General features: G+C 35.2%; 1 protein-coding gene across 2 annotated transcripts in view; it reads right to left on the reverse strand.

Moving 5' to 3' along the window:
- Positions 1-9,553, reverse strand: part of ARID2 (AT-rich interaction domain 2) — a 166,706-nt gene that overhangs the window by 54,433 nt on the left and 102,720 nt on the right. The window contains exons 7-11 of one of the 2 annotated variants that reach the window (XM_039243109.1): positions 7,831-7,897; positions 7,661-7,743; positions 7,072-7,168; positions 6,770-6,979; positions 5,525-5,692 (exon numbers count right to left, since the gene is read on the reverse strand). In XM_039243109.1, the coding sequence (XP_039099040.1) occupies positions 5,525-5,692; positions 6,770-6,979; positions 7,072-7,168; positions 7,661-7,743; positions 7,831-7,897 (625 nt within the window). Of the gene's footprint in view, positions 1-5,524; positions 5,693-6,769; positions 6,980-7,071; positions 7,169-7,492; positions 7,744-7,830; positions 7,898-9,553 lie in introns of both variants that reach the window. The other variant, XM_039243108.1, reaches the window with a different exon arrangement.

Raw genomic sequence — 9,553 nt, forward strand, 5'->3', positions numbered from 1 at the left:
TTCTGAATTTAAAAGATGAACATTAACTCTGTAAGTGGCATATATAACACATCTGGGAAAGTGAACAAAAAGGTGAACTAATTTAAAGTCCTACATTCAAGAAGGATTTTCCTAAGATTATTTTTCTGGGGAAAAAAACCTACTATAATAATAGTTTTGAAATATACCTATTGTCTGAGGAAAGGCAAGACGGTTGTATAAAAGTGTACCAACTATTCATCTTAAGACACTTAACAATTTCTGAGATTTTACTTATGATATATTTTAAAACAATTCAAGTCCAATGAGTACATTAAATAATCTATTATTTTCTAACAAGTTGAATAGATCTTTAGAAAAATATTTTCTGCTGTATTATATATATAAAGGAACTAATGAAAACATGAAAAATATAACATAAACTTGGTCATATTATGAAATAGGTTATAGTTTTTAAACTTATAAAATGTACCCACTATTTTTCAAATAACATTTTAGCAAAACTCAGAATCCTCGAACAGAACAAATATATTTCTAAATTATTAGAACCAAAGGAGCTCCACAGCACAGACAAATCTGTGAATGATCTAAAGCAATCCCTGACTTTTGTTTGATGAAGCCCCAGGCTTTTCACAGGGATAAGAGCTAACAGCAGCCACTTAATGAACACTTACTCTGTATTAAGCCATTTACATTTACAAAACATTGTTTCATCTTATTTATAGGCCTAAATTTAATTATCCCCATTTTGTTAATGAAAAAATAAAGCTCAGAGATTAAGTTTACAAAGGAACACATGATAGAAATGGCAGAGCTGTGTACAGCTGGAAAGCCCTCTTTTCGGAGTAACAGATTTGAATCCAAGTCTGTCATGCTTCAGATACCATACAGTGACATGCTGTTTCTTAACAGTACAAAATAATCAGAACCCAAACTATTTTCCTGGTGCAAGCCCAGCTTATCTTTTCTTCTCCTAGCTTGGTGACAACAGTTACAGAAAATAGCCTTCCAGGGCCTGTACCTATATGGAAATCTTCCTCCTTTTTCTTTATCAATTGTACTATGACTATACTATACCCTACTCAGACTGAAATCTCCTGAATCAATTAGCAACCAGTTGAGTGAAACACTAGAAATGATGTTGAAATTATCAATTTCCAGACACTCAACTTTTGTATATATTCCTTTTTAAAAATTGCTCTTTGGGGCACCTGGGTGACTCAGTTGGTTAAGCGTCGACTTCAGCTCACTTCGTGATCTCCCGGTTCGTGGGTTCAAGCCCCGCGTTGGGCGCTGTGCTGACAGCTAGCTCAGAGCCTGGAGCCTGCTTCGGATTCTGTGTTTCCCTCACTCTCTGACCCTACCCTGCTCATGCTGTTTCTCTCTCTCTCTCTCAGAAATAAATAAAACATTAAAAAAAAAAACAAACAAAAAAACTGCTCTTCTCCTATTTTGGAACAGAAAGCCTTACCTCTTATCCATCCTTTAGAGCAATGCAAGTTATGGTTAAATACACAACTCTGGAGCCAGAGTAGCTGGCGCTAGAGTTCCAGCACTCATTAGCTGTGTAACCGTGGGCAAGTTAATTAACCTCTCTGTCTATAAAACGTGGAAAAGTAACAGTACACTGACCTCATAGGTCGTTATGAGGATTAGAGGAGTTTATACAGAAGCCACTTAAAACAATGCCAGGCACATGGTTCACACTATATAAATGTTAGCTATGATGATGATGATGACGACAAATAATATAAAAACCTCTAGGACACCAAAGGGAGAATCAGAATCATTAGAATCCACAAACCTTCTTTTAACCAAGGTATTATGGTAGGGCTTTCTGTCTATATTTTATTATACTTTATGTATTGTATTTAGAAGCAATGTTGGGTAGTAGATATTGAGTATTCTGGAGCTTTGGTGTGTTCTGAATTCAGATATAGAGTGAAAACAATTTTTGTTTAATGTCCTTCTGTCCTTCAACTACTATCAAAAAGGGAATTACTTTTCAGGCTGAATCTTATGTAAGTAAAGCACAGAGAAAATTTTTAAAGGAATACTGAAGGTGGTGGCATCTTATTTCATTACAATGACAGACTTAGCTATGTTAGAATTATGAAGTAAGGAGGGTGTCAATGGGCTATTAACCAGGCTTTCTTGGATTGAAAAATAAAGTTGGACTTTATTTTTTATTTTCAAAATAATGGAAAATAAGGTTGACTAAGCAAGATACTTTTGATAATAAAGACTATCTATTCGTTAGGTTATCTGGCAGACGTTTTCTATAACTGAATGAGGTAAATCTGCAGCTCCAAGGTTTTACCAAAAAAGAAAAAAAAAATACTCAAAGCACATGACCAAAGTACCTTATCAAAAAACTGTATTGGTCTTGAACGATATATCATATTTCTAACCCAATGGTCCTCAAAGTATAGTTCCCTGACCTGTAGCATCAGCATCTCATGAGAACTTGTTAGAAATTAAAATTCTCAGGTCCACCTGAATCAGAAATTCAGGGTATGGAGCCTAGAAATCAGTGTGTAAGCCCACCAGGTGATTCTAATGTACCCTGAAGTTTGAGAACTGCTGTACTAATACTTCTTGAATATATCAGGTTAAATAAGGTGCATCTAAGCAAAGCAGCAAGTATAACTTACAGTCATATCTTATTAATACCTTTTTGATATACTTTCAATAAGCTTAAAAGGAAATGTAGTGACTAGGCATCAAATTCTTTTCTGAGTCACATGTTGTTATTTCTTTGATTTCAAAAAAATCAAAGAACTCATATCAGAAAATCATTAAATATAATCTTAATAATTTTGGATAATTCTGAATCAGAGCTCAAAGAAATATTAAGTTCTAATCTTAGCTATTTATTGATGTGAACTAGATTTTCAAATTACATCTATAAAAAGGAAAAACAGAGATAGAATTAATGTTGAACCCAGTTTCACTATAGCAATAAAAATATTCATTCTGGGAACACACTAGAGTAACACTTTACAGAGAACTAGGGGAAAAAAGTCTCATCCACCTCCTTAAGAGATGAACTTCCAATAGCTACTCTGTCATGTATTGTTTCACATACTGTTTATTTCTAAAACTTGTAATGATAACATTTTAAACACTTAAAACATCACAGAGCAACAGGAAATTGAATAAGGTAAACTAAAATGTCTACATTTATAGCTGAGAAGTATTGATACGGTGGTGCATAGGAGTTCAAGGAGAAAGAGGGTGGGTACTATAAAACTTCTGATATGAAGAGTTTGTGTGTTTTCTTAAATGGATGATGGTAAATATCAAGATGATACCGGATACAAAAAGTATTTCAACTTTTATTTTAAAATGTCAATTTAATATACACAAAAAAATTTATTTACAACTATTTAAATTAAAATGAAGAAACTTAGATATCAAATTAAAAGTGTGTGAAAGGTTATATGTTAAGTTTTCATAGTGATGAGGAAAAGTGAGCAAAAAGTTTGAAGAGGACCATTCCATAGGAAAGGAGTATTAAACAAATAATGGGGGGGGCACACTATAAATAATAATTAATAAAACAATTAAAAGCTGTCATTAATGATGAGCTAGTAATAAAGTAAAATTCTTACCAGCTCAAAGATGAACTCTTTTAGGTCGTCCTTACAGGCTTATTCCTACCTCTATCAATGAATTACTATATACACATATGTCACAAACTCTCATAATTTAATTTTGTCTGTTTGCTAAATGAGGACCAAATCTTAGTTTGGAGGTGACTTCATTTGTTAAGGTCACTAGTGGGTCAATGATAAGGTCAAAAATAGTAGCCTTCATCAAAACTACCCTTAAATATTCTTCAAATGGCCCATTATATTTCAGGGTATCACTGAAAATTTAGTATTTCTTTGTTGGGCAGAGTTTCTCTATGGCCCTCAATTAATTTAACCTCTAGTTTCTTCTTTGATGATAAGAACATACTCCCACCACCCACCTAACTGGCAAAATAAATTGTTTCATTTCTTTGTCAAGGTTGAGAACTGTTAATATTTGACCACTGATTTCCCCAATATGCATTGGCTATTTAACATCTATTGTCAAATAGGTTAGTAGATTAGTAGCTTAGTAGTCAAATTACCTACTTTTTCATGCTTTATAATTTGTCCAATTTTGTTAGTTGACATCAACTAAGTTAAATGCACATATGATACAACTCTACCATATACTTCAGAAGGACACAGTGAAAGTCAAAAAAGTATGTGATACATATTACATACTTTGTGTGAATAGAATATATAATTGTGATTCTATGAGTGAGAGAAGAGGAGAGACTGGGGCCATGATTCAATGAGAGGAGAACAAGTAACAGAAGAGATGTGATGGAAGTCTCAGCCATAAGCACTGGCAGCTGAAGATGCCAGCGTATTAAGGAAGACTCAACGAGATTTGGTGATTAAATGGATGTGGTAGTTAAAGTTTAAAAAAATGAGATTTTTTTGCTTTAGGGTTGTGGAGGAGGTTGAGAATGATCTAAATGTATTTCTAGGCTGAAAGGAAGAAGCAGGTGAAAGATAAAGAGGTTTAAGATTTAGGAATGAGAAGACAGATGGATATTCAGAGCACAGATTCAGAAGAAGTTGACATCTCTGAAGGCAAGGGAAGTTGAAGGAAAATGAATTCAGATGATAATAAGTTTGTAAGTGAAAGGGTAAGCTGAAGAAATCAAAGCCACATGGCTTCCATATTAATTGCAAAGTGAGAAGCAATAAGATCAACTGAGAAAAGAAATATCCTGTATTAAAAAATACAAGGAAAGAGAAATGTCTTGGGAATGGTAGGAGGTGGAAAGAGCAGACGAGGTGAAAGATGGATTGTTTTGTTAAGACAAATGAAGCCGGAGAAAGCACTCCCAAAAAGGCTGAGAGTGCTAAAATATAAAAATAATGACTCATATTGAGATAGAAGAAAGAAGTCCAAGGACTGAAGAGAATACTCATTAGACAGGTATGAATTCCAATTAAAGACACTGAGTTAAACAGAATTGACCCATGGGACCCTAGGAAGGGTGCACAAGTGCAGGTATACATGTCCATATATGTGTCACATGTACAAATACACGTGTGTCTGATCCAAGACTCTGATTCTATGGTTTCTGGTCCAAAACTGAAAGTATTAAGAGGCATTGTACTTATGTATTTGGATGATCAGCTAGGAGAATTATAATTATAAAGCTATTCTTGGTATATCAATTTCCAATGAACAAAATCACAAATAAGTCCATCAGGGCACTTCATCTTGTTCTCACAGTTGTAAATATCTAATACCTCACAGTCTGCTAAATGTTTTTAAAACTATATTACACTATTCTTCTTCTGTGTTCACATTGGTACTACTGCTCCTGGAATTATAGCATCTAAGAAATTAAAGCTAATACTCAAGTTCTGTGTTAGCCTATTCCACTATACAATACCAGTCCCCTTCACTGCATATTTAAATTTATCCTTAGTATTAAATCTTACACACCAATAACCATACTGGAAAAACATTATGTAAGAACACTAACCTGGGGCAGACGCTACATGGGTCTGGGTTTGGACTTGCTCTACAGCTTGTGGCCTAATTTCAGAAAAAACTTGATGACTGGAACTTGGATGTTCGACGAGTTTTACTGCAGCTAGTGCATCAGGGCCAAACATCTGAATATCCATAGAAACCAGACACACTAACATGTCTGAAATAAATTAAAAACCAATAGTTATTAATCAATAATATTACCAAACAATGACATTACTAAAAAACATGCTATATAGAATAACTGCTTCTCAAATGCCAATCCATGAATTACTGTACATCAGAATTAACTGTGGATCTTTAAAAAAGATTTTCCGGTTCAATCTCTGAAGACTGACTCAGTATCTCTGGGATGGGAATTAGGTATCTGTTTTTAAAAAGTTTCCTAAGGGGCACCTGGGTGGCTCAGTTGCTTAAGCATCTGACTTTGGCTCAGGTCATGATCTCATGGTTAGTGGGTTCGAGCCCCGCGTCAGGCTCTGTGTTGACGGTCAGCTCAGAGCCTGGAGCCTATTTCAGATCCTGTGTCTCCCTCTCTCTCTGAGCCTCCCCTGCTCAGGCTCTCTCTCTCTCAGAAGCAAATAAAATATTAAAAAATTTAAAAAAATTTTTTTCCCAACTAATTCTGATGTGTAGCCAGATTTAGAAACCACTGATATAGAAAGTAACATCTTAAATTTCTCAATAATAGTACTTGCAAGCCAAATCTCTATTCACTCTGATTTTAGTATTGACACCAAAGACAGAAATCATTTTAATCAATGAGTAAAATGTTAACATGACACTTTCGTAAGTATGTTTAAAACCGACAACCCACTAAGGAGGTATTAAGGTCATTAATTTTAAGGACAGTACTACTACCAGCAACTTCTAGGAACACAAGGAAATTTTTTCACTCAGCTTCAGTTGCTTAATAGTAGCAGCTGATCCTTTGAAACTGAATGATCTGCTCTTCAGAGACAGCAGTTTTGTTGGTTTCAAATTTAATATGTAGTAACAGAAATACAGAAAGGGACAGGAATTATTGGTAGGCACATGCACCTTAATCTCTATGACAGAGGTTTCTTGCTAATCTTAAACAGGCAAAAAGAACAACAAAGATAAGTGTATCTGAATGGGTAATGATCCCTCAAAATAAGTAATAAATCCCAAGTGTCAACTGTGATGTAGTGTAGCACCACATTAAATATTTTCTTCCTCAATAAAGAAAATAAATGTTTTTTTGGTTTAGTCTTACCTATGCTCTTTTCTACTTTTGCAATTTTTGTGCAAGCGACATCTCCCATTTCTGTGAGCATATATAGCACCTCGAGTGTTGAGATTACAAGCAGCACATCAGGTAAAGTGAGATGACAAATGATCTCTCTGTATGAGTCCTGATCGACATATTCACAAATCAAAACACCATTATCTTCTGCTTTGCAAAGATTTCCCAAAATTTCCATGCCTGAAAAGCATACATGCATAAACATTTGTTTTTTAACAGATGCTAAAAATTTTGTGCGTGCTATACAGTGAAAAAATTAAGTAAGCGCTTACCCCTCATCTTTAAAAATCTATCCCTTGACATCAGGCATTTTGTAACAGTATGAAACATCAGATGAGTAGTTTTGAAATCGACAGGGTCCAATAGAAGCTGGAAAAAAGAAAGGATGCTATTGTTGAGGCAGGCTTCTTCCAGTGTTGTATACTTCAAATTTAATAAGAATTAACAACAATGTTCATATGTTTTAAAAAATGTAGTTACGGTGAGAATAGCCATCATTTAATCTGTAGCATCATTTCAAATATTTCTTTTTTCCAAAAAAGTGTTTGATACCATACCACTTTAGGCAAAATTGTACGTAGGCCTTTCATGTTCTGTAAATATAGCAAATATAATAACCCTATATACTAAAATTTTAAAGTAAATATCATTGCTAACTATTAAAACTATTTTAAGTTACTATCACATGCTTACCTCAGCTGCAATATTTCCTAACGTGTCAAGGCCTAATTGCCTTAGAGAAATAAAATGACTATGTGCAGAAAGTAATAGGAAACGAAGACAGGTACGATTAGCTGCCAAGAGCTTAACATTGCCCTCCTCAAAGGAAAGATTTCGCAAAATCACTGCAATCTGAAGTACCCGTTGTCCTTCAATATCATTAATGCCCAGCTTTCGAGGTGGATGAAATAAAGATTCCCAAATCCATTCTCCTGATGTACCTTCTATAAAAGAAAATACACATTTTACTTAAATATTCATTTATTATTATTGATATTCAACATTATTTACAATTTTTCTTATTAACTTACCATGAGACTTATTTCTGTCAGAAATGAGATCACGTACTTCATTATCATCAACAATGTCCTTCCAAAACTGTAATAAGAAATTATTACACTTAATTCTGACATTTGAAAACAACTATTCTATTACTTTAAAGATAAAGCCACACATATTAGAACTCTATAAAACTTCTATTTTTAAAAAGTTCACACAGATATCATTATATGTTATATATTTATTTGACATAAATGTTTACCTTTCTATAAGTTTAAGGGTGGTTATATAATAAGGAATCATTTCAGACTAGAGGGTTTTTTTTTTAGCAAGATGGCAGATTTTTTTTCTTTCATAATTTACTGTCAAGTTGGTTTCCATATAACACCCAGTACTCATCCCCATAAGTGCCCTTCTCCATGCCCATCACCTCCCTTCCCCTCTGCCCCACCCCCATCAGCCCTCAGTGTGTTCTCAGTACTCAAGAGTCTCTCATGGTTTGCCTCCCTCCCTCTCCCCCAGTATTTTTCCCCTTCTCCTCCCCCATGGTCCTCCATTAAGTTTCTCCTAATCCTCCTATACGTGGAAGCATATGATATCTGTCTTTCTCTGTCTGACTTATTTCGCTCAGCACAACACCCTCAAGTTCCATCCATGTTGCTACACATGGCCAGATTTCATTCTTTCTCATTGACATGTAGTATTCCATCGTATAGATAAACCACATCTTCTTGATCCATTCGTCAGTTGATGGACACTGTTTTGGCTATTGTTGAGAGTGCTTCTATGAACACTGGGGTATATGTGCCCCTAAGCATCAGCACTCCTGTATCCCTTAGGTAAATTCCTAGCAGTTCTATTGCTGGGTCATAGGGGAGTTCTAGTGTTACTTTTTTGAGGAACCTCCACACTGTTGTTCAGAGGGGCTGTACCAGTTTACATTCCCACCAACAGTGTAGGAGGGTGCCTGTTTCTCCACATCCTTGCCAGCATCTGGAGTCTCCTGATTTGTTCATTTTAGCCACTCTGAGTGATGTGAGGTGGTACCATGGTATGGTTTTGATTTGTATTTCTCTGATGATGAGGGACACTGAGCATCATTTCATATGTCTCTGCTGGCCATCTGGATGTCCTCTTTGGAGAAGTGTCTGTTCATATCTTCTGCCCATGTCTTCACTGGATTATTTGTTTTTCGGGTGTGGAGCTTGGTGAGTTCCTTATAGATTTTGAATATTAGCCCTTTATCTGATATGTCATTTGCAACTATCTTTTCCCATTCCGTTGGTTGACTGTTAGTTTTATGGATTGTTTCCTTTGCCATGCAGAAGCTTTTTATCTTGACGAGGTTCCAATAGTTCTTTTTTGCTCTTGTATTCCCTTGCCTTTGGGGATGTGTCAAGTAAGAAATTGCTGCAGTTGAGGTCAAGGAGGTTGTTTCCTGCTTTCTCCTCTAGGGTTTTGATGGTTTCCTGTCTCACATTCAGGTTCTTTATCCATTTTGAGTTTGTTTTTGTGTATGGTGTGAGAAAGTGATCTAGTTTCATTAGTTTCATTCTTCTGCATGTTGCTGTCCAGTTCCCCCAGCACCATCTGTTAAAGAGGCTGTCTTTTTTCCATTGGATAGTCTTTCCCTCTTTGTCAAAGATTAGTTGATCATACATTTGTGGGTCCAATTCTGAGTTCTCTATTCTATTCCATTGGTCTATGTGTCTGTTTTTGTGCCACAGACTAGGTTCTTTTTTTTTTTTTTTTTTT

Source organism: Hyaena hyaena, unplaced genomic scaffold (genome assembly GCF_003009895.1).
Source record: "Hyaena hyaena isolate Hyena2069 unplaced genomic scaffold, ASM300989v1 scaffold_221, whole genome shotgun sequence".
Classification (NCBI taxonomy): Eukaryota; Metazoa; Chordata; class Mammalia; order Carnivora; family Hyaenidae; genus Hyaena; species Hyaena hyaena.